General features: G+C 49.1%; 2 protein-coding genes across 7 annotated transcripts in view; one reads left to right on the top strand and one right to left on the bottom strand.

The window, feature by feature from the left end:
- The window catches only part of exosc7 (exosome component 7), a 50009-nt gene extending 31431 nt beyond the window's left edge, over window positions 1-18578 (bottom strand). The window contains exons 1-3 of one of the 2 annotated variants that reach the window (XM_085989311.1): window positions 18448-18570; window positions 11660-11761; window positions 6370-6464 (exon numbers count right to left, since the gene is read on the bottom strand). In XM_085989311.1, the coding sequence (XP_085845437.1) occupies window positions 6370-6464; window positions 11660-11761; window positions 18448-18504 (254 nt within the window). In that variant the 5' untranslated portion in view covers window positions 18505-18570. Of the gene's footprint in view, window positions 1-6369; window positions 6465-11659; window positions 11762-18447 lie in introns of both variants that reach the window. The other variant, XM_085989312.1, reaches the window with a different exon arrangement.
- A 180-nt stretch (window positions 18579-18758) lies between these two features.
- The window catches only part of LOC147117905 (palmitoyltransferase ZDHHC3), an 85421-nt gene continuing 79363 nt past the window's right edge, over window positions 18759-24816 (top strand). For 2 of the 5 annotated variants that reach the window (XM_085989310.1, XM_085989306.1), the window contains exon 1: window positions 18759-19177. The gene's annotated coding sequence lies outside the window, so the exon portion shown is untranslated. Of the gene's footprint in view, window positions 19178-20173; window positions 20605-22375; window positions 22601-24816 lie in introns of those variants that run through there. The other 3 variants (XM_085989308.1, XM_085989309.1, XM_085989307.1) reach the window with 3 other exon arrangements.

Consider the following 24816-nt stretch of genomic DNA (forward strand, 5'->3'; position numbering starts at 1 on the left):
GCGTCTGCAGGGCCAAAGCCACCCCGAACCCCAGCAGCGCCGCGTGTGGGCCATGCAGGCTGCCATCTTGGGCCTCCCCGGCCATGTGCGAACCACCGGTACAGCAGCCATTTTGGACGCCTCCAGCCACATGGGGATCATGGACGCCGCCATCTTGGACGACAGCCGGAACGCAGCAGGCCCCCAACACCGCCTCATCTGATACCCGCAGCAACACACCGACCCCTACGCTGGCATCCGTTACACTGGACCAAGCGAGACCGCACCAGCTGGCCAGTTCCACAATGGACATTAAGGTAAATGGTCACGATACAATCTGCCTTTTTGACTCTGGGAGCACGGAGAGCTTCATCCACCCCGACACGGTGCGGCGTTGCTCTCTCCCAGTCCTGCCTGCGCACCAGCGGATTTCTATGGCCTCCGAGTCCCAGTCGGCGGACATCGGCGGCTACTGCGTGGTGACACTCTTAGTAGACGGGACTGTGTATGATCATTTTAAACTTCTGGTCCTGCCCGACCTCTGCGCTGCCGTCCTGCTGGGGTTAGATTTTCAGTGCCACCTTAAAAGTGTTACGATGGCGTACGGTGGACCCCTACCCCCACTCACAGTCCGCAGCCAGCAGCTTCCAAATTGCCCGCCGCGCACCAGGTGCAACCTCTCCACACTCAGAGTCACCCCCCCCCCACTGTTTGCTAACCTCACCCCCGACTGTAAGCCCATCGCCACAAAGAGCAGGCGATACAGTGCCGGGGACAGGGTTTTCATTAAAACCGAAGTGGAGCGGCTCCTGAAGGAAGGGATTATTGAGGGCAGCACCAGCCCCTGGCGAGCCCAGGTTGTGGTCGTTAAGACCGGCGAGAAGCAGCGCCTGGTCATCGACTACAGCCAGACAATAAATCGCTACACCCTGCTGGACGCCTATCCACTCCCCCGCATAGCTGATATGGTCAACCAGATCGCGCAGTACCGCGTCTTCTCGACCATTGACCTGAAATCAGCGTACCACCAGCTCCCTATCCGCCCTGAGGACCGCCAGTATACCGCCTTTGAGGCAAACGGCCGCCTCTATCACTTCCTTAGGGTTCCCTTTGGCGTCACCAACGGGGTCTCCGTCTTCCAAAGGGAGATGGACCGGATGGTAGATCAAAATGCGTTGCAGGCCACTTTCCCATATCTGGACAATGTGACCATCTGCGGCCGTGACTTGCAGGACCATGACGCAAACCTCGAAAAATTCCTCCGCACCGCCCAACTCCTGAACCTGACATATAACAAGAAGTGCATATTCCGCACAAACCGCCTCGCCATCCTTGGCTGTGTTGTGGAACACGGAGTCATCGGCCCCAACCCCGACCGGATGCGTCCCCTTATGGAACTCCCACTGCCCCAAGGCCCTGAAGAGGTGCCTAGGGTTTTTCTCCTATTACGCCCAGTGGGTCCCCTACTATGCGGACAAGGCCCGTCCGCTGATCAAGTCCACCTCTTTTCCCTTGACGGCAGAGGCCCGCTTAGCCTTCCACCGTATCAAGGAGGACATTGCCAAAGCCACCATGCACGCAGTGGACGAATCCATCCCCTTCCAGGTGGAAAGTGACGCGTCCGACTTTGCCCTGCCGCTACCCTCAATCAGGCGGGGAGACCCGTGGCCTTCTTTTCACGAACCCTCCAAGGCCCGGAGACCAGACACTCCGCTGTTGAGAAGGAGGCCCAGGCGATTGTGGAGGCTGTGCGTCATTGGAGGCACTACCTGGCCGGAAAACGATTTACCCTGCTCACTGACCAGCGTTCAGTTGCTTTCATGTTTAACAACAAGCAGAGGGGCAAAATCAAAAATGACAAGATCTTGAGGTGGAGAATCGAACTTTCCACCTACAATTACGAGATCTTGTACCGGCCCGGGAAGCTCAATGAACCCCCGGATGCGCTATCGCGTGGCACCTGCGCCAGCGCGCAGATCGATGGACTGCGGGCCCTCCACAATGACCTCTGCCACCCGGGGGTCACCAGGTTCTTCCACTTCATCAAGGCCCGCAACCTGCCTTACTCTATTGAGGAGGTCAGGACCATGACCAGGAACTGCCAAGTCTGCGCTGAGTGCAAACCGCACTTTTATAGACCAGACAGGGCCCACCTGATAAAAGCCACTCGCCCCTTAGCGTTGATTTTAAAGGGCCTCTCCCCTCCTCCGACCGCAATGTGTACTTCCTCAATATTATTGATGAGTACTCCCGTTTCCCGTTCGCCATCCCCTGCCCGGACATGACCAGTGCCACGGTCATTAAATGTCTGAACGACCTCTTCACCCTGTTCGGTTTCCCCAGCTATATCCATAGCGACCGGGGCTCATCGTTTATGAGCGACGAACTCCGTCAGTACCTGCTAACTAGGGGTATTGCCACAAGCAGGACCACCAGTTACAACCCCCGGGGGAACGGACAGGTGGAAAGAGAAAATGCGACAGTTTGGAAGGCCGCCCTGCTAGCCTTAAAGTCTAGGGGCCTTCCAACCTCCCGCTGGCAGGATGTGCGCCCCGATGCGCTCCACTCTATTCGGTCACTGCTCTGCACTGCCACTAACGCCACCCCTCATGAGAAAATGTTTGTCTTCCCAAGGAAGTCCACATCGGGGACATCGCTACCGCCATGGCTGACGTCCCCAGGGCCGGTCCTACTGAGAAGACACGTGAGGACCCATAAAACGGACCCCCTGGTCGAGAGGGTCGACCTCCTCCACACCAACCCCCAGTATGCTTACATTGCATACCCGGACGGGCGGGAGGACACAGTCTCCATAAGAGACCTTGCACCCTCGGGGGCCGCAGTAACCCACTACTCACTACCACCCCCCCCCCACGATCCGATATCCAGCCCCAGCAGACGGCAGGCCTGGGCCCCGCGACCCGCTCGACATCTACGAGGACGACACGCCTGTGCCACAGCCCACGCAGGACTCGACGCCGGAAGCTCCACTACCCCTGCCGTCGCCACGCCGATCACAGCGGCAGACAAGACCTCCGGAGAGACTCCAATACACTAACTTTTAATACACTTCACCCCGCCGGACTCAATTTTAAACAAGGGGTGAATGTGGTAAACCACTGTTTGTATTCCACTGTGTACATGCCTGGACATGCCTCGGCTGACTCCTCCCACAAGTCCTAGTATAAAGGTGACTGCTCCCCAGCCCTTTGTATTTCTGGACCGGTCGACCACTCGAGGCAGACCTTCATTCTTTTGTTAATAAAAGCCTTTAGTTACTCTCTTAACTCTCAGTCTTTTATGAGTAATTGATAGCGCATCACCCATGGGATCCAAGGGAAAGTGACAAGTCGGATCCAAAATTGGCTCAGTGGCAGGAAGCAAAGGTCAACGGGTGGTTTTGTGACTGGAAGGCTGTTTCCAGTGGGGTTCCACAGGGCTCAGTACTAGGTCCTTTGCTTTTTGTGATATATATCAATGATTTAGACTTCAATGTAGGGGGCATGATTAAGAAGTTGGCAGGTTACACAAAAATTGGCCATGTGGTTAATTCAGGAAGAAAGCCGCAGACTGCAGGAAGATATCAATGGACTGGTCAGGTGGGCAGAAAAGTGGCAAATGGAATTCAATCCGGAGAAGTGTGAGGTAATGCATCTGGGGAGGGCTAACAAGGCAAGGGAATACACAATAAATGGTAGGATACTGGAAAATGTAGAGGAACAGATGGATCTTGGAGTGCATGTCCACAGATTCCCTGAAGGTAGCAGGACAGGTAGATAAGGTGGTTAAGAAGGCCTACGGGATACTTTCCTTTATTAGCCAAGGCACAGAATATAAGAGCAGGGAGGTTATTCTAGAACTGCAAAAAGCACTAGTTAGGCCACAGCCACAGTAGTGTGTACAGTTCTGGTCACCATATTACAGGAAAGATGTGATTACACTAGAGAGTACAGAGGAGATTTACACAGATGTTGCCAGGACCGGAGAATTTTAGCTATGAGGAAAGATTGGATCGGCTGGGGTTGTTTTCTTTGGAACAGAGGAGGCTGAGGGGAGATTTAATTGAAGTGTATAAAATTATGAGGGGCCTGGATAGAGTGGATAGGAAGGACCTATTTCCCTTAGCAGAGAGGTCAATAACCAGGGGGCAGAGATTTAAAGTAATTGGGAGAAGGATTAGAGGGGAGTTGAGGAGAACTTTTTTCACCCAGAGGGTGGTGGGGGTCTGGAACTCACTGCCTGAAAGGGTGGGAAAGGCAGAAAGCCTCATGCACTTGGTGCCGTGACCTACTGGGCTACGGACCAAGAGCTGGAAAGTGGGATTAGGCTGGAGAGCTCTTTTTTCAACTGGCACAGACACGATGGGCCGAACGGCCTCCTTCTGTTCTGTAAATTTCTATGATTCTATGACAGTGAAACAAACCAAGTTGGAAAGTGTTCCACTAGCACCATCCAGTGGTTTATTCGTGGAATTAATTAGGGAACGGTAGTATAGTGGTTATGTTACTGGACTAGTAATCCCGAGGCCTGGAATAATGATCGGGAGACACGAGTTCAAATCCCAGCAGGGCAGCTGGGGAATTTAAATTCAGTTAATTAAATAAATCTGGAATAAAAAGCTGGTATCAGTAATGGTGACCATGAAACTACCGGATTGTTGTAAAAACAGATCTGGTTCACCAATGTCCTTTAGGAAAGGAAATCTGCCGTCCTTGCCCTATATGTGACTCCAGACCCACAGCGATGTAGTTGGCTCTTAGCACCCTGATGAGACCGCACCTGGAGTATTATGTACAGTTTTGGGATATACTTACCAAAGAGGGAGTGCAGCGAAGGTTCACCAGACTGGCTCCTGGGATGGGGGGATTGTCCTATGAGGAGAGATTGAGTAGGCTAGGCCTATATTCTCTGGAGTTTAGAAGAATGAGAAGTGATCTCATTGAAACATACAAAATTCTTACAGGGCTTGTCTGGGTAGATGCAGGGAGGTTGTTTTCCCTGGCTGGGGAGTCTAGAACCAGGGGTCAGTCTCAGAATAAGGGGTCGGCCATTTAGGACTGAGATGAGAAATTTCTTCACTCAGAGGATGGTGAATCTTTGGAATTCTCTACCCCAGAGGGCTGTGGAGGCTCAGTCGTTGAGTATATTGAAGATAGAGATCGATTGATTTTGAATATTAAGGGAATCAAGGGATATGGGGATCAGGCAGGAAAGTGGAGTTGAGGTCAAAGATCAGTCATGATCTTATTGAATGGCGCAACAGGCTCGAGGGGCCGAATGGCCGACTCCTGCTCCTATTTCTTATGTTCTTAACTGCCCTCTGAAATGGCCTAGCAAGCCACTCAGTTGTAACAAACCGCTAGGAAAAACCTTCACCACATGGACTGCAGTGGTTCAAGGCAGCGGCTCACCACCAGCTTCTCGAGGTCAATTAGGGATGGGCAATAAATGCCGGCCTTGCCAGAGACGCCCACATCCCGTGAATGAATCATTTTTTTAAAAGTCACATATATTGCACTGTATAATGCCAGCTCTCTTTAATTCTTCTCAACCATTATCCAGGATCTTTTCCCCCTCTCCTGAATATCAAGGGCTAAAAATTCAGTTTGGGGCGCCAAGCTCGCCTGGGCGCCGGAATTACCGCTGCGCGCGAAGCCACTTGCGCCATTGGGATATTCAGTTTCAGCGCCCCAAGTGGAAGCCGGCCGCTAAACAAGGGTTTCGGCACCCCGCTTGGGGCGCTGAAACAATATCGGCGCGCAAAGTGCCGCAGCGCCACCCGCTGCGGCATGGCACGCTGCGGTACTGCAGGCCTTCCTCCCACTCTTAAGGGGGAGGTGCCTGCAACAGCGCGATCCCCGCTCGCGAGTGCCGGCAAATGAGCCCGGCACCAAGGAGAAGTGCCGGGCTCTCGGGAAACAGCCGGCAATGCCGCGGGGGGGGGGGGGGGGGTGTAGGAGGCCGGGGACGGAGGTGCGGGCAGGCAGCCGCCGAAAAAGCGGCCGGCCGCACCTCCACCTTAACTCGCCCCACTACCGCCACAGGTAGGCCCCTGTGTACCGGTCACTGTTTGCGGCCGACGCGGAGGAGGAGGCAGCGACCAAATATGGCCAGCGGGGCGCTGCGCACACCGATGACGTCATCGGTGGCGGCGCAGCGCTACAGGCTAACGCCGCCATTAGTGCCCCGCTAAATATCGCGGTAGGTGTGGCCAGTGGTGCAAAAGCCCTCTTTGGGCGCAAACTGGTGGCGCAGGCCACTGAATTTCTAGGCCCATATGTTTTCAAACAGTTCCTTATTTAATGAAGTGGATTATTATGGAGCCTGCCTCGACACCGAGTACTAATCCTGCTTTGTCCCCTTCAAACTTTTATTTGACGTGCATCTTACCAGTCCACAAAGAATTCCAAAAAGCCTTCGTTGGGTCTCTCCAGTTTGGGCGTTCCCATTTCAGCTTTAACGCCTACGAGAATACCTGTGTGACCCTGTGAGAGAGACACAAAAAGGTTACTTACTTCTCCCTTGCTCCCTAGCAGTTCTCCAAACATTTTCTTTCAAGCTTCATCAATACTTGGTGAAACAAACCGTTATATCAATCTCCTGTCAGGTTGTTTGCCTTACCCAGAACACACATGAAACCTGCGCTAAATAAACCGCACTAGTCAGCATAAACACTTGAATTCAAGTATTCAGAGCAGATCTTTCTAACGGCATGCTTCTAAAATTAGATTAACGTCTTTGAATCAGCCCTTTCACTCTCTGCTGAATAAAACTGACTGTGGAGTCTGTGGGGCTATTTGTGTGGCCGGTGGCTACCATAACAACTTAAGAATTAGGAACAGGAGTTGGCCTTATGGCCTCTTGAGACACTCAATAAGATCATGGCTGATCATCGCCCTCAACTCCACCTTCCCGCACTATCCCCATATCCCTCGATTCTCCAATGTGTCTCACTCTTTTCTTCATTCTTTCTCACGAGAAGTAACAATTGGTGTTAAAAATCACTGAATTTACAACATTCATTACTGTGAAAAACTAGTAGTTAGTATACAGCGCATCGAACACATGCATGACAGGCTTCCTGCTAATTAAGGCGCTGTGGCGTGCTGGAATGCAATAGAAACTAGGACATTTACTCAAAGCAGCACAAGATTAGGTCTATCCTCACTGTCGCGGCAGAATGAAGGAGCTGATTTAATTGGTTCAGTGTGCTGCTCATTGGTGGCTGTGCGGTTGCGAAGGAAACATCGGTTATTTTGACCATAATTTTCTCTCGTGTCCAAATAAATACGACAGTTGTTATTGAGCATGAACATGCAGATTGCTCTGCTCAATACTGGGAACAGAAATAGCTCCGCGTGACTGACTGGAGATTTATCCCGTGTCACAAGAGGTTCTGGGTTTTGATATTTTATTGAGAATCTGTACCATATCATCTTTCTGACTGCTTTAAAATGGTCTTAAGGATATACTTGCCATAGAGGGAGTGCAGCGAAGGTTCACCAGACTGATTCCTGGGGTGGCAGGACTGTCCTATGAGGAGAGATTGGGTCGACTAGGCCTGTATTCACTAGAGTTTAGAAGAATGAGAGGGGATCTCACTGAAACGTATAAAATTCTGACAGGGCTAGACAGACTGGATGTAGGGAGAATGTTTCCCCTGGCTGGGAGGTCTAGAACGAGGGGTCACAGTCTCAGGATATGGGGTAGGACATTTAGGACTGAGATAAGGAGAAATTTCTTCACTCAGAGGGTGGTGAACCTGTGGAATTCTCTACCACAGAAGGCTGTGGAGGCCAAGTCACTGAATATATTTAACATAGAAACATAGAAGATAGGAGCAGGAGTAGGCCAATCGGCCCTTCGAGCCTGCTCCGCCATTCAATGTGATCATGGCTGATCATCCAAATTCAGTACCCTGTCCCTGCCTTTTCCCCATATCCCTTGATCCCTTTAGCCTCAAGAAATATATCCAACTCTTTCTTGAATATATTTAATGAACTAGCCTCCACTGCCCTCTGTGGCAGAGAATTCCACAGGTTCACCACTCTCTGGGTGAAGAAATTCCTCCTCATTTCAGTCCTAAATGGCTTACCCCTTATCCTTAGACTATGACCCCTGGTTCTGGACTCCCCGGCCATCAGAAACATCCTTCCTGCATCTAGTCTGTCCAGACCTGACAGAATTTTATAGGTTTCGATGAGATCCCCTCTCAATCTTCTAAACTCCAGTGAGTATAAGCCCAATCGACACAATCTCTTCTCATACGTCATTCCTGCCATCCCAGGTATCAGCCTGGTGAATCTTAGCTGCACTCCCTCCATGGCAAGAACGTCCTTCCTCAGGTAAGGTGACCAAAACTGCACACAATACTCAAGGTGCGGTCTCACCAAGGCCCTGTACAACTGTAGCAAGACATCCTTGTTCCTGTACTCGAACCCTCTTGCTACGAAGGCCAACATACCATTTGCCTTCTTAACCGCCTGCTGCACCTGCATGCTTACCTTCAGCGACTGGTGCACAAGGACACCCAGGTCTCTTTGCACTTCCCCTTCTCCCAATCTATTGCCATTCAAATAATAATCTGCCTTCCTGTTTTTGCCACCAAAGTGGATAACCTCACATTTATCCACATTATAGTGCATTTGCCATGTTTCTGCCCAATCACCCAACCTGTCCAAATTGTACTGGAGTTTCCCGACATCCTCCTCGCAGCTTACCCTCCCACCCAGCTTTGTGTCGTCTGCAAATTTGGAGATATTACATCCAATTCCCTCGTCCAGATCATTAATATATATTATGAACAGCTGGGGTCCTAGGACCGATCCTTGCGGTACCCCACTAGTCACTGCCTGCCACTCGGAAAAAGGAGATAGATAGATTTCTAGACACAAAAGGCATCAAGGGGTATGGGGAGAGAGTGGGAATATGGTATCGAGATAGAGGATCAGCCATGATCACATTGAATGGCGGAGCAGGCTCGAAGGGCCGACTCCTGCTCTTACCTCTTATGTTCTTATGTCTCTGAAAACTGCAATTTGGGGGAAATTTTCTATCGAATTTATTTCTCTGTATCACTGACTGCTGTATAGACTACCACTTTCAAGGCAAGGTGAGCCGCCTCTGTTAAGAACATAAGAATTAGGAGCAGGAGTCGGCCATACGGCCCCTCGAGACTGCTCCGCCATTCAATAAGATCATGGCTGATCTTCGACCTCAACTCCACTTTCCCGCCTGATCTCCATATCCCTCGATTCCCTTAATAGCCAAAAATTTACCGACCTCCGTCTTGAATATACTCAATGACTGAGCATCCACAGCCCTCTGGGGTAGAGAATTCCAAAGATTCACAGCCCTCGGAGTGAAGAAATTCCTTCTCATCTCAGTCTGAAATGGCCGACCCCTTATCCCGAGACTATTCCCCCTAGTTCTAGACTCTCCAGCCAGGGGGAAACAACCTCTCAGCATCGACCCTGTCAATCCCCCTCAGAATCTTACATGTTTCAATGAGATCGCCTCTCATTCTTCTAAACCCAAGCAACACTTACCTCTTGAGAGAAGCCACAGTGGGTCAGACATAACCTTCAGAGATTACTGGTCCACATGGGATTATACTGATGTCTATTTCAAAAATCATATATGCCAACTCCCCATGCTGCCCGGCTCCTCTTCCAAGGTTGTGGCAGAATTCACTGGAATTGTCGTTGGAACTCGTGTGTAGGTAGGGAGCCTTTAAATGAATACACTTTCTAAAGATCTAATGTGATCATCTTTACATAAAATCTATTGGGAAGCACAGATACAGAGTATTTATTTACTATATGATCTATTTGTATGTAATATCAAAAATGTTAAAACTCTTCAGTTCAAACACTTAAAAACGGCACACTAAAAAGGGAAGAGGGAAGAGTGAGAGGGCACAGAGATTTACGAGGATACAAAAAGAAAATACTGCAGGTGCTGGATATCTGAAATAAACACAGAAAATGCTGGAGAAACTCAGCAGGTCAGGCAGCATCTGTGAAGAGAGAAACAGAGTTAACGGTTCAGGTCGATGAAAGGTCATCGACCTGAAACGCTAACTCTGTTTCTCTCTTCACAGATGCTGCCTGACCTGCTGAGTTTCTCCAGATTTACAAGGAAGTTGCCGGGACTGGAGAATTTTAGCTATGAGGAAAGATTGGATAGGCTGGGGTTGTTTTCTTTGGAAGAGGAGGCTGAGGGGAGATTTAATTGAGGTGTATAAAATTATGAGGGGCCTGGATAGAGTGGATAGGAAGGACCTATTTCCCTTAGCAGAGAGGTCAATAACCAGGGGCACAGATTTAAAGTAATTGGTAGAAGGATTAGAGGGGAGTTGAGGAGAACTTTTTTCACCCAGAGGGTGGTGGGGGTCTGGAACTCACTGCCTGAAAGGGTGGTAGAGGCAGAAACCCTCATCACATTTAAAAAGTACTTGGATATGCGCTTGAAGTGCCGGAACCTACAGGGCTACGGACCAAGAGCTGGAAAGTGGGATTAGGCTGGATAGCTCTTTTTCAGCCAGCAGACACGATGGGCCGAATGGCCTCCTTCTGTGCCGTAAATTTCTACGATTCTATGCCTATTTCAGTGATTTTATATCAGTAAACCTACAGCCCGTTACTATTTACATTGTTACTGCATGCAGGCCTGCTGTCACTGTGTATTTCCTTCTGAATTCACAAACATCAATGCTCAATTGCAACGACAGTCGCCACCACTTATAGAGGGCGCATTAAGCTACGCAGCCACGCGGCTGTCTGCAGATGCCACACATGCAGCTTACTTGCTTATGAATGGGAGATTTTGCGCGAGCGCGAGAATGTGAACGGGCCACTCAGCCCGTTAAAGGGACCACGCACACAAAAAAATTTAGGGGGGAACATTGGCGCATGGGTGTTGACGCGATTTGCCCGCTATACGCGGTGGACGGTACATATTTAAAAGAAACAGGAATTCTCACTCAGCAACTGCCTCTGCTAATTGTTAGCAGTTACATCCCGAATCCCAACACTGGGGTATTTGCACTTTAACGAGGTGCAAGCAGCGGATCGAAGACTTTACACAGCCTTTTAAATTGGCAAAGTTAAATTGGTTAAGTTATAAGCGGCGCCTCTGTAATTGACTCCTATGGTAATGGAAAACGGTCAGCGCCATTTCCCCGATATAGGCGGTTGCCCATGCTAAGCCACGACAATGCAAGTGGTGGGGACCAATGTTCCCGTTAAGCTGCACGGTCTGGAGGTCCCGCGCAGGCTGCTCAACGCCTTTACAACTGAAATAACCGCGCATGCACAAGAAATAGAATGTGCCGCACAGCCCGTTAAAGGGACCACGTACCCAAAAGAAATTACAGGGAATATTGGTCGGGACTGTATTTTAATAATTAAAACATCCTATATCCTTTCCAGGATAAATTATTCTTATCTATAAAAAGGCATAATTACAGTAGACTGCAATTCTACATTTACGCAGAGGTTGAAAATGTACTACAGACAAATTAAGGTCGATGAATAGTGTTGAATATTCTCATGTTTAAGAACAGTTAGCTCATCTAGTAAGGGCAAAATAGACCGCAACTGAAATTCAACTAAAGTATTGCAAGAAACTTTCCCAAAAAATTCAATTACAAATAAAGGCAGCGCCACACAGTCCTTACAATCTTCACTCTCGCAGATCCACTTGTGTTTGACACCACATCCGTTTCGATTTCAGTATGTCTGTAATCTTCACAGCCGCGGCCATCAATTCGCAGATCATCCTATAGAACGGAAATAAGAGAAAGTAACTTTGGGGTTGTTCTCCTTAGAGCAGAGAAGGTTGAAAGGAGATCTGATAGGGATGTTCAAAATCATGAGGGGTCTAGAGAGAGAGAGAGAGACTGTTCCCATTGGCGGAAAGGTCAAGAACCAGAGGACACAGATTTAAGGTGATTGGCAGAAGAACCAAAGGCCACGAGGAAAAACTTTTTTTACGCAGCGAGTGGTTAGGGTTTGGAATTCACTGCCTGAAAGAGTGGTGGAGGCAAATTCAATCGCAGCTTTCAAAAGGGAGTTGGATAAGTACGTGAAGGAAAGTTTTTTGTAGGGCTACGGGGAAAGGGCGGGGGAGTGGGACTAGCTGAAGTGCTCCTGCAGAGAGTCGGCACGGGCTCGACGGGCCGAATGGCCTCTTTCTGTGCTGTAATCATTCGATGAACTTAATACATCAATTCCTAACTTGTGGTGTCAGCTGTGGGCAGCACCCTCACCTGAGTCAGAAGGTTGTGGGTTCAAGTCCCACTCCAGAGACTTGAGCACAAAAATCTAGGCTGACACTCCAGTGCAGTGCTGAGGGAGTGCTGCACTGTCGGAGGTGCCGTCTTTCGGATGAGACATTAAACCGAGGCCCCGTCTGCTCTCAGGTGGGCGTAAAAGATCCCGTGGCACTATTTTGAAGAAGAGCAGGGGAGTTCTCCCCGGTGTCCTGGGGCCAATATTTATCCCTCAATCAACATCACTATCATTATCACATTGCTGTTTGTGGGAGCTTGCTGTGCGCAAATTGGTTGCCACGTTTCCTACATTACAACAGTGACTACACTTCAAAAGTACTTCATTGGCTGTAAAGCGCTTCAGGACACCCGGTGGCCGTGAAGGCAGAAACAAATGTATCAGTCGTGTGAGGGCCAATATCTCTACATTTGCGGGCTCCAGTCCAAAATGAAGGGCAGGCTTAACTGTTCATTTATATTCCAAAGGCGGATGCTCCATCTTACACACTTTAAAAACTCACCAATAAACTGGTGACCTAAAATGACTTGTCATACTGACTGTCAAAAATGCCTGAGCCCCAGCACCCGATGAGGTGAAAACACTCAAACATCACTCAATTGGTTACTAGGCAATCTTCGCTCCTAGACAGAAAACGCTTGTAAAAATAGCTTAACACATTGATTGGCAAAAAAGGGTTTAACGCATTGGCTTTAGCGTGGCAGCACAACACTTAAATTCATAAATCTAGACTTTTGCAATTCATTTAACCGTTATTCATTTAACCGTTATTCATTTAACCGTTATTCATTTAACCGGGACAGCTAGCACTGGAAAAGATAGAAAAGGGACTTGTGCACGGAAACTTTATTCTCGTAACCGGTTTATTCTTTTAATCAGTTATTCATTTAAATGGACTTGACTGTAGTCCCGAGCAATGTTCCCTTTAAGCGGTGCGACTGCGCAGCCGACTCAGCAGCTTTCAAATAGGAAAGGCACGCACGCGCGGTATTTCGAATGGGTCGCGCACCCAAAAAAAGTGAAAGGGAAGATTGGTCCTGAGGTTGATAGGAAAGCAGCAGCAGCATAGAAGTCGCTGCAATTCTCAATGTACGAATGAAACACCACGAATAAGATGGACTCCTAACTCATCCTTAATTTCAACTGTAATAGGACATGTGGCTTCCCTTCATCATGTCGAGTGTTAAATTCAAACTTCAGAAAATTCAAACATTCCCTAGATTTTGTTTTTATAAGTGTGTCTGATTGTTTTTCTCCATGAAAGCTACATTAAGAACGTTTCTTGCTGTTTTCTTCATCCCTGTAGCCTGGGACACTTTGAAAGCCCCAGCAGCAGCAGACCTGCCTTCATTATACTGCTAGAGATCTACATGGACAGTCCTGTTGAAAACTAAACTTGCACATGCAACTGCCCTCCCATTTCATTCTATAAATCTGCATCTATCCAAAAATACTGACTGACTACATGCTGCACATGATTGGCAGCTAAATATCCTAGGCTACAGGATCGACAGAAAATATTCACTGCTAGGCAGAAAAGCCTCGGTTTAATGTCTCTCACCTTTAGTAAAACACAGCCAACAATGCAACATTCCTCAGTACTACGCTGAAGTGTCATCCCAAATGATATACAGGTTGAGCGTCCCGAATCCGGCAACCTCGGGACCGAGGCCAAGCCGGTTTTCGGGGTTTTCCGGACTTCGGAACGTGTTTCCGATGTCCGAAATCTGGAAACGCCCGAGCCCAGGATGCGATATTTCCGGACTTCGGACATCAGAAACACGTGCCGAGTCCGGAAATGCCTGGGCCCAGTTGGGCTATTTCCGGTTTCTGGTAAGCCTCCCTCAGGGTGTCCGGATTCTGGACCCCTGCCACCAATTGTCCCAGAGTCCAGAGCTCCGGATTTGGGACGTTCAACCTGTACTCAAATCTGGGGCTTTAACCCACACAACTTACATTTATATAGCGCCTTTAACAACAAAAACAATTTGCATTTATATAGCGTCTTTAACGTAGTAAAACATCCCAAGGCGCTTCACAGGAGAGTTATACAAACAAAATTTGACACCGAGCCACATAAGGAGATACTAGGACAGGCAACTAAAAGCTTGGTCAAAGACGTAGGTTTTAAGAAGCATCTTAAAGAAGAGAGGGGGAGAGGTTTAGGGAGGGGATTCCAGAACCAAGGGTCCAGGCAGCTGAAGGCAATTAAAAGCGGGAATTTTTAAAAATGTGTTTATGGGATGTGGGCGTCACTGGCAAGGCCGGCATTTATTGCCCATCCCTAGTTGCCCTCGAGAAGGTGGTGGTGAGCCGCCTTCTTGAACCGCTGCAGTCCGTGTGGTGAAGGTGCTCCCACAGTGCTGTTAGGGAGGGAGTTCCAGGATTTTGACCCAGCGACGATGAAGGAACAGCCGATATATTTCCAAGTCAGGATGGTGTGTGACTTGGAGAGGAACTTGGAGGTGGTGGTGTTCCCATGCGCCTGCTGCCCTTGTCCTTCTAGGTGGAAGAGGTCGCAGGTTTGGGAGGTGCTGTCGAAGAAGCCTTGGCGAGTTGCTGCAGTGCATCTTGTAGATGGTACACACTGCAGCCACGGTACGCCGGTGGTGGAGGGAGTGAATGTTTAAGGTGGTGGATGGGGTGCCGATCAAGCGGGCTGCTTTGTCCTGGATGGTGTCGAGCTTCTTTGAGTGTTGTTGGAGCTGCACTCATCCAGGCAAGTGGAGAGTATTCCATCACAGTCCTGACTTGTGCCTTGTAGATGGTGGAAAGGCTTTAGGGAGTCAGGTGAGACACTCGCCTCAGAATACCCAGCCTCTGACCTGCTCTTGTTGCCACAGTATTTATGTGGCTGGTCCAGTTAACTTTCTGGTCAATGGTGACCCCCAGGATATTGATGATGGGGGATTCAGCAATGGTAATGCCATTGAATGTCAAGAGGCGGTGGTTAGACTCTCGCTTGTTGGAGATAGTTATTGCCTGGCACTTCTGTGGTGCGAATGTTACCTGCCAATTATCAGCACAAGCCTGAATGTCGTCCAGGTCTTGTTGCATGCGGGCATGGACTGCTTCATTATCTGAGGAGTTGTGAATGGTGCTGAACACTGTGCAGTCATCAGCGAACATCCCCATTTCTGACCTTATGTTGGAGGGAAGGTCATTGATGAAGCAGCTGAAGATGGTTGGGCCTAGGAGACTGTCCTGAGGAACTCCTGCAGCAATGTCCTGGGGCTGAGATGATTGACCTCCAACCACCACAACCATCTTCCTTTATGCAAGGTATGACTCCAGCCAGTGGAGCATTTCCCCCCCGATTCCCATTGACTTCAGTTTTACTAGGGCTCTTTGATGCCACACTCGGTCAAATGCTGCCTTGATGTCGAGGGCAGTCACTCTCACCTCACCTCTGGAATTCAGCTCTTTTGTCCACGTTTGGACCAAGGCTGTAATGAGGTCGGGAGCCGAGTGGTCCTGGCGGAACCCAAACTGGGCATCAGTGAGCAGGTTATTGGTGAGTAAAAGCCACTTGATAGCACTGTTGATGACACCTTCCATCACTTTGCTGATGATCGAGAGTAGACTGATGGGGCGGTAATTGGCTGGATTGGATTTGTCCTGCTTTTTGTCGATAGGACATACCTGGGCAGTTTTCCACATTGTCGGATAGATGCCAGTGTTGTAGCTGTACTGGAACAGCTTGGCTAGAGGCGCGGCTAGTTCTGGAGCACAAGTCTTCAGCACGATAGCCGGGATGTTGTCGGGGCCCATAGCCTTTGCTGTATCCAGTGCGCTCAGCCGTTTCTTGATATCACATGGAGTGAATCGAATTGGCTGAAGACTGGCTTCTGTGATGGTGGGGACATCTGGAGTAGGCTGATATAGATTGTTCACTCGGCACTTCTGGCTGAAGTTGGTTGCAAACGCTTCAGCCTTGTCTTTTGCACACACGTGCTGGGCTCCACCGTCATTGAGGATGGGGATATTCATGGAGCCTCCTCCTCCCGTTAGTTGTTTAATGGTCCACCACCATTCACCACTGGATGTGGCAGGACTGCAATGAGCAAGAGGCAAGGATTGGAGGACTGCAGGTATCTCCAGGGGTTGTGGGGCTGGAGGAGGTTACAGAGATAGGGAGGGACGAGGCCATGGAGGGATTTGAAAACAAGGATGAGAATTTTAAAACGAGCCAATGTAGATCAGTGAGCACAGGGGGTGATGGGTGAACACGACTTGGTGCGAGTTAGGACACGGGCAGCCGAGTTTTGGATGAGCTGAAGTTTATGGAGGGTGGAATGTGGGAGGCTGGCCAGGAGTGCATTGGAATTCTTCTTCAGTCACTGACTGTACTCAAAAGCAACCAATGTAGCCAAAACACTTATATGAAATGTTCCTGAAAGATGTGATAAATTGCTGGACCTCCTAAGAGAGATGATAACTGAAAGCCAACTACAGACAAACAAGGTGACAAGAGAAGGCAGTGAACAAACGCCATGGACCGGAGGCTAAATCAGAACAAGAGGCTGTTACGGGTGAGATTTATGATCAGTCGAGTGGCAGAAAGTAATGAGAAATTGCTGGAACCACTCAGCAGGTCAGCATCTGTGGAGAGAACAAAGTTAACGCTGCAGGTGGCCATTGGCAGCTTCTCTGGAATTCCCTCCGTAAACCCCTCTATCCTCCTTTAAGACGCTCCTTAAAACCGACTTCTTTGACAAAGTTTCATCTGCCCAAATATCTGTCAGCTGTGGCTCAGTTGGTAGCACTCTTGCCTGAAGGTTGTGGGTACAAGTCCCACTCCAGAGACTTCAACACAAAAATCTAGGCTGACACTCCAGTGCAGTACTGAGGGAGTGCTGCAGTGTTGGAGGGGCCGTCTTTCGGATGAGACGTTAAACCGAGGCCCCGACTGCCCTCTCAGGTGGACGTTAAAGATCCCCCGGCACTATTTTGAAGAAAGGCTGGGGAGTTCTCCCCAGTGTCCTAGGGCCAATATTTATCCCTCAATCAACATCACTAAAACAGATTATCTGGTCATTATCACATTGCTGTTTGTGGGAGCTTGCTGTGCACAAATTGGATGTCTCGTTGCCTACATTACAACAGTGACCACACTTCAAAAAGTACTTCATTGGCTGTAAAATGCTTCGGGACGTCCAGTGGTCGTGAAAGGTGCTGTATAAATGCAAGATGATACCAGAAATGCCAGGTTATACCCATCAGGAAAGGATGAACAGGCTGGGTCTCTTTTCTCTTGAAAAGCAAAGGCTAAGGATTGACCTATTTGAGGTCTTTAAAATTATGAAAGGTTTTGATAGAGTGGACACAGAGAGAATGTTTCCACTTGTGGGGAAGAGCATAACTAGAGGTCATCAATATAAGAGAGTCACCAAGAAATCCAATAGGGAATTCAGAAGAAACTTCTTTAAAAACTTAAAAAGACTTGCATTTACATAGCACCTTTCACCAGACTTCTCAAAGCGCTTTACAGCCAAGAGAGCGGCGAGAATGTGGAACTCGCTACCACAGGGAGTGGTTGAGGCGAATAGTATAGATGCATTTAAGAGGCTGGATCAGCATATGAGGGAGGAGAGGGTTACGCCGATAGATTTAGATGAGGAAATATGGGAGGAGGCTCGAGTGGAGCATAAACGCCGGCATGGACTGGTTGGGCCGAATGGCCTGTTTCTGTGCCGTATATGCTGTGTAATAGTTGTGGTGTTGTTGTTGTTGGAGTTTAGAAGAATGAGAGGGGATCTCATTGAAACTTATAAAATTCTAACAGGACTGGACAGATTAGATGCAGGATGTTCCCGATGACGGGGGAGTCCAAAACCAGGGGTCACAGTCTAAGGATAAGGGGTAAGCCATTTAGGACAGAGATGAGGAGGAATTTCTTCACCCAGAGAGTGGTGAACCTGTGGAATTCTCTACCACAGAAGGCAGTTGAGGCCAATTCATTCATTAAATATATTCAAGAAGGAGTTAGATATATTTCTTAAGGCTAAAGGGATCAAGGGATATGGGGAGAAAGCAGGGACAGGGCACTGAATTTGAATGATCAGCCATGATCTCATTGAATGGCGGAGCAGGCTCTAGGGGCTGAATGGCCTACTCCTGCTCCTATTTTCTATGTTTCTATGCAGCACGCCTTGGGCCAGGGGCTGCGACCTACCTGCACCCCGTGCATCACATAGACTTTCTCCGCCTCGCTCAGCACCACCGCCGCCATCTTACACCGCCTCTAACATCATCAGCTCGCCGGCCGAGCATGCGCAGACCCCACACTTCGGGCCATTACGTCATCCAATCACAACACGCTTGGGTGAAAACAATAATAATTTTCATGTAAAGGCCGACATTCAGATTAGTCCAAACTCCCCCATTCCGACAAATTGGCAAAAACAAAATTATAAGGCAGGTTAGATTTTTTTTCTGGTGTTTATGGCTGGCTGTTGGTTGGGCGAGGAGGGCGGAAGTGCGGTGGGTAGGGGCGGGACTTCCTGTTCCCGCCCTCCGAGCGTCCCCAGGGTAACGGGCGGATCAAGATGGCGGACCCGGGGCCCGCCTGAGGGGAGAGAAAGCGAGTCCGGGAGAGAGAGGCCGACCGACTGACCCCGTGTCCCGGAGAGAGAGAGAGAGAGAGAGAGGGAGAGGCCGACCGACCGAGTGTGTCCGTGTTCCGGCCCGGAGACAGAGAGACACCGAGAGAGAGAGAGGCGGCTTCCGCCCTCCCTGCCGCCCAGCCCCAGCCTCCGCGCCTTGATGTCGCTGCAGCCCGCGGGCCGAGTGAGGAGCGGCGGCTCCCCCGCGCACTGAGAGCCCGCTCCCTCCTCCCCGGGGCCTGGCGTCCTCTTCGGGGAGGGTCGGACAGGTGAAGAGAAGGAGCGGCCGAGGTGTCACTGGTGAGTGTCCGGATGCGGCAAGGCCCCCAAAATAACCTGGTGCCCCCAGCCCGTGGCTCAGTGGGCAGCACCCCTCGCCTCTGGGTCAGAAGGTCGTGGATTCACAGTCCCACTCCAGAGACGTGAGCACAAAAATCTAGGCTGACACTCCCAGTGCAGTACTGAGGGAGTGCCGCACTTTCGGAGGGGCAGTACTGAGGGAGCGCCGCACTGTCGGAGGGGCAGTACTGAGGGAGCGCCGCACTGTCGGAGGGGCAGTACTGAGGGAGCGCCGCACTGTCGGAGCGGCAGTACTGAGGGAGCGCCGCACTGTCAGAGGGGCAGTACTGAGGGAGCGCCGCACTGTCGGAGCGGCAGTACTGAGGGAGCGCCGCACTGTCGGAGCGGCAGTACTGAGGGAGCGCCGCACTGTCGGAGGGGCAGTACTGAGGGAGCGCCGCACTGTCGGAGGGGCAGTACTGAGGGAGCGCCGCACTGTCGGGGCAGTACTGAGGGAGCGCCGCACTGTCGGAGGGGCAGTACTGAGGGAGGGCTGCACTGTCGGAGGGGCAGTACTGAGGGAGCGCCGCACTGTCGGAGGGGCAGTACTGAGGGAGAGCCGCAATGTCGGAGGGGCAGTGCTGAGGGAGAGCCGCACTGTCGGAGGGGCAGTGCTGAGGGAGTGTTGCACTGTCGGAGGTGCAGTACTGAGGGAACGCCGCACTGTCGGAGGGGCAGTACTGAGGGAGCGCCGCACTGTCGGAGGGGCAGTGCTGAGGGAGAGCCGCACTGTCGGAGGGGCAGTGCTGCGGGAGTGTTGCACTGTCGGAGGTGCAGTACTGAGGGAGCGCCGCACTGTCGGAGGGGCAGTACTGAGGGAGCGCCGCACTGTCGGAGGGGCAGTACTGAGGGAGCGCCGCACTGTCGGAGGGGCAGTACTGAGGGAGCGCCGCACTGTCGGAGGGGCAGTACTGAGGGAGTGCCGCACTGTCGGAGGGGCAGTACTGAGGGAACGCCGCACTGTCGGAGGGGCAGTACTGAGGGAGCGCCGCACTGTCGGAGGGGCAGTACTGAGGGAGCGCCGCACTGTCGGAGGGGCCGTCTTTTGGATAAGATGTTAAACCGAAGCCCCGTCTGCTCTCTCAGGTGGATGTGAAAGATCCCCTGGCACTATTTCGAAGAGGAGCAGGGGGAGTTCTCCCCGGTGTCCTGGGGCCAATATTTATCCCTCAATCAACATCGCTAAAACAAGATTATCTGGTCATTATCACATTGCTGTTTGTGGGAGCTTGCTGTGTGCAAATTGGCTGCTGTATTTCCATATTACAACAGTGACCGCACTTCAAAAAGTACTTCATTGGCTGTAAAGCGCTTTGGGACATCCTGAGGTCATGAAAAGTGCTCTAGAAATGCAAGTCTTTCTTTCAACCATTCTTCTGATCGGGCCAGTAAGTTTTATTGAACTTTTAACCCGCTCAGTCGAGCTCGCATAATGAGCTTTATTGTTTTTTGAGTTTTGTATTCTGCAGTTTGAACAAACTTCCTGAAATGAACCAACTCTGCGTATTTTATATATTAACAGTGAATTTAATTGTCAGGACCACTGTTTTGTTTATATACTATTTAATTTAAATTTTAGATGACTAATTGTAACAATTATCTTTTATGTTAAAAGTATTAGAACACAAGAATTAGGAGCAGGAGTCGGCCATTCGGCCCCTCGAGCCTGCTCCGCCATTCAATAAGATCATGGCTGATCTTCGACCTCAACTCCACTTTCCCGCCCGATCTCCATATCCCTCGATTCCCCTAGAGTCCAAAAATCTATCGATCTCAGCCTTGAATATACTCAAAGACTCAGCATCCACAGCCCTCTGGGGCAGAGAATTCCAAAGATTCACAACCCTCTGAGTGAAGAAATTCCTCCTCATCTCAGTCCTAAATGGCCGACCCCTTATCCTGAGACTGTGACCCCTGGTTCTAGACTCTCCAGCCAGGGGGAAACAACCTCTCGGCATCTACCCTGTCAATCCCCCTCAGAATCTTATATGTTTCAATGAGATCACCTCTCATTCTTCTAAACTCGAGAGTATAGGCCCAATCTCTCCTCATAGGACAATCCCCTCATCCCAGGGATCAATCTAGTGAACTTCGACACTGGACTTTTAGAAGGCCTTCGATAAGATGCCACATAAGAAACTCATGTCAAAGGTCAGGGCATATGCAGTTAGGGGCCAGAGAGCAGAACGGATTGACCACGACAACTGGTGAATTTAAATTCAGTTAATTAAATAAATCTGGAATAAAAAGCTACTATCAGTAATGGTGATCATGAAACTATCTGATTGTCTTAAAAACCCATCTGGTTCACTAATGTCCTTTAGGGAAGGAAATCTGCTGTCCTTACCCGGTCTGGCCTATATGTGACTCCAGACCCACAGCAATGTGGTTGACGCTTAACTACCCTCTGAAATTTAGCAAGCCACTCAGTTGTTTCACGAAGGCGGCTCACCACCACCAATTAGGGATGGGCAGCAGCGCCCACATCCCGTGAATAAATACAAAGTCATACAAATCACAATCCGAGAGGAAGTTGTAACCTGATTAAATAATCTTAAAGTTAAATAATCTTAAAGTCTGGGGTGCAGTTGTTCCTTCAGTGGATCATTAATTAGGTGTCTAGACTTGCTGTTCAGCCTGATATCTGTAATTCTATATTTACCATACAAAATGATTGAAGAACATCGACTGCCTTTAATTATTTAGACTGTTTGTATTTTTGACCTGTGGTTAATTGAAATCTAAGGGGAAAAGCTGCTCTGATGTATTCAGTGCATGCTGCAGTAGTGTGTGTAAGAGCTTGTCCCTTCTGTACGGTCCCGCTAAAATTGTCTAATGATGCTAGACATTTAACGTAGTCACCCCCTATTGCTTCATACTCCTGGGATCCGTGTTGACATTTTGTACTGCCGTGTATATAGTTCACTATATTGTGCAGCAAACTGTTTATGCATTTTCACCACTTCTGTCAGTCAGCTAGCTTTGCAGTGGTTTATGTAGACCTCTGTAAACTACTCACCCATGCATTAGTGATATCAATTTATCTTTTAATATTTCTCCTTAAATATTCTCTGGGGTGATCCAAGGTATTAAGGTTACAATTTGGCTAGACAACCTTAGTTTGCACCCTGATATTCATCCGCTTTCCTGACCAAACAGGTGAACTTTTAAAACCAGTATGTTGGTGAGCTTTTTTAATGGCCCACACAACACAACGTTTCAAGCACTGCATTGGATATATTTTGAGGAGCAGCATTGATGTCTAATGATTTAACGGTCCTCTTCTCATGGAGGAGACTAGCATGAATGTGACTGGAAGCCAAATTACTGAACAGAAGGAACTCTTCAACAGTCTTATCACACTTTAGGCTTAAAATTCTGCATGTAAGTACTAGCTGATGATTCGGGGACAGAAAGATGACTGAATGAAGGTATCTTATGTAGATGGAATTTTTTTCCTTGGGGAAAGTAACCGTGTATACACTGAACAAGAAGCAACATTACTTTTAAAGTGGTGGTTGTGTTGTTTCGTATGACGGGAAAAGCTTCTGATGGGATGTCTAGTCTGACTTTCCAGTCGATGGCCTCCTGAGATGCCAAGTGGAGAAATGAGGTGCCTCCCGCCACAGATCTCTGGGCAGGTTGATGTGATGTCTTCCATGGTCTGGGACTCAGGGCCACAGTCGCACTTCGGGCCGTCCTGTCATCTTCCACTGGTGGAGCCGGTGGCCGCACCATCCGTGCCCTGTGGTCTCCCTGTGCCTTCTAGTTCACCAAGAACGTGCTCGTTAATGTCAACAAGGCGACGACCACCCAACGCCTGAAAGCGGCCTTTCGGTCTGAAGACATGACAGCGACACGGTTATTAGAAGTATGCACAAAGATTTTGCATTGTGCAATGTTGGTTTTTGTTGGGCAGCCCAGTGACATACTGTAGGTGGTGTTTATAATTAATTATTGGGGGTGTGTACTGTTTTGGAAGACTTGTTACTAATCAGTTTAAGTTTTGATAAATCATGCACGCTCTTGCCGTGTTTTGAAGGAGGAGTTTTAACCGCAAGTATGAATTGGTACATTTGTTGTAACTTGACGTGTTGGTTTATTCAGGAGAGAGTAAAATGTCCTGTAATAGGATGGGCAACTTTATACATAGCAGTAGAATGAATTGCTGGAATTTGCTTTTTTTAAATCGGCATAATTGTCATTTTTTGAACTTGGACACCCAGTGCACTGTACAACAGAGTAATAAAGTTGATGGTTCGATATTTTGATTTCATGCTCTTTGACTAAAGAGCAGTGTGTGGTCCAAGGAGAATAAACATGCAAAGCTAAATAAATTCAGACAAAAAGACAAACTCCAGCGTTGACATTAGACCGTATTATAGTGTCATCTGTCAGTTTGGAGAATTTCAGTGGCCTTGATCAGAGAATCATACAGCACAGAAGGGGGCTATTCACCCCACTGCTGCCTGTGCTGGCTTTGAAAGAGCTACCCAATTAAGAACATAACATAAGAAATAGGAGCAGGCCCTTTGAACCTGCTCCATTTAATAAGTTCATAAAAGTAAATAGTATCTGCTGACTCACACAGTGACCTTCAACAGAATGCACTTAAACATAGTGTTAAAGTTGGGAATTTGGAGAGTGGGAATTCGGAGCAGAGGGGGAAGGAGGTGCTGCCTTTTGCCTCCAATACTTGTATTGGTTTGTGTTGCAAGTAAATATTTAATTTAATCTAACTAGCTTAAACTAGATCTAGTAATTCGTTAAAAAAACTAAGCTAAGTTAATTAAATACATAAACTTTAATTAACTAAATAATTAAAACCAGGTTATATAGGGCTGGCAGTGCAGGTGGTGTGCCGCAACTGCAGCATGTGGGAGTTTAATGATCAGCCAAAATCTTATTGCATGGCGGAGCAGGCTCGAGGGGCGTTATGGCCGACTCCTCCTATTTCTTATGTTCTTATGAGTTTTTGGAGAGCATTGCGATCCCGGGCAGCCATGTCTGCATCTCGAAGAACTTCAACTCAGAATTCTTGAGCCGGAGTCCGAGGTGCAGACATTGTGATGCATCGGGGAGGGGGAAAGTTACCTGGACACTCTGATCCAGGAGGCAGTCACACCCTTTAGGTTAGGTAGTGGTAGAGGTCTGGTTAGTGATCATGGACAGAAGGGTGTGACTAAGACTCAAGCAGGTAAGGGGACCCCAGGTACAGTGCTGGAGGAGCCTCGGCCTTTGCCCTTATCCACCAGGCATGAGGTTCTTGCAGCCTGTGTTGGGGTATAAGAGTGAGGAAGTCTTGCTACAATTGTACAGGGCTTCGGTGAGACCACACCTGGCGTACCGGGCACAGTTTTGGTCTCCTTATGAGGAAGAATATACTTGGCTTGGAGGCGGTGAAACAAAGGTTCACTAGATTGATTCCTGGGATGAGAGGGTTGTCCTATGAGGAGAGATTGAGTAGATTGGGCCGATACTCTCTGGAGTTTAGAAGAATGAGAGGTGATCTCATTGAAACATACAAGATTCTGAGGGGGATTGACGGGGTAGATGCTGAGAGGATGTTTCCCCCTGGCTGGAGAGTCTAGAACCAGGGG

This window comes from Somniosus microcephalus, chromosome 5 (genome assembly GCF_052327205.1).
Source record: "Somniosus microcephalus isolate GS21.2 chromosome 5, FLI_Smic_1.0, whole genome shotgun sequence".
NCBI classification, from domain to species: domain Eukaryota; kingdom Metazoa; phylum Chordata; class Chondrichthyes; order Squaliformes; family Somniosidae; genus Somniosus; species Somniosus microcephalus.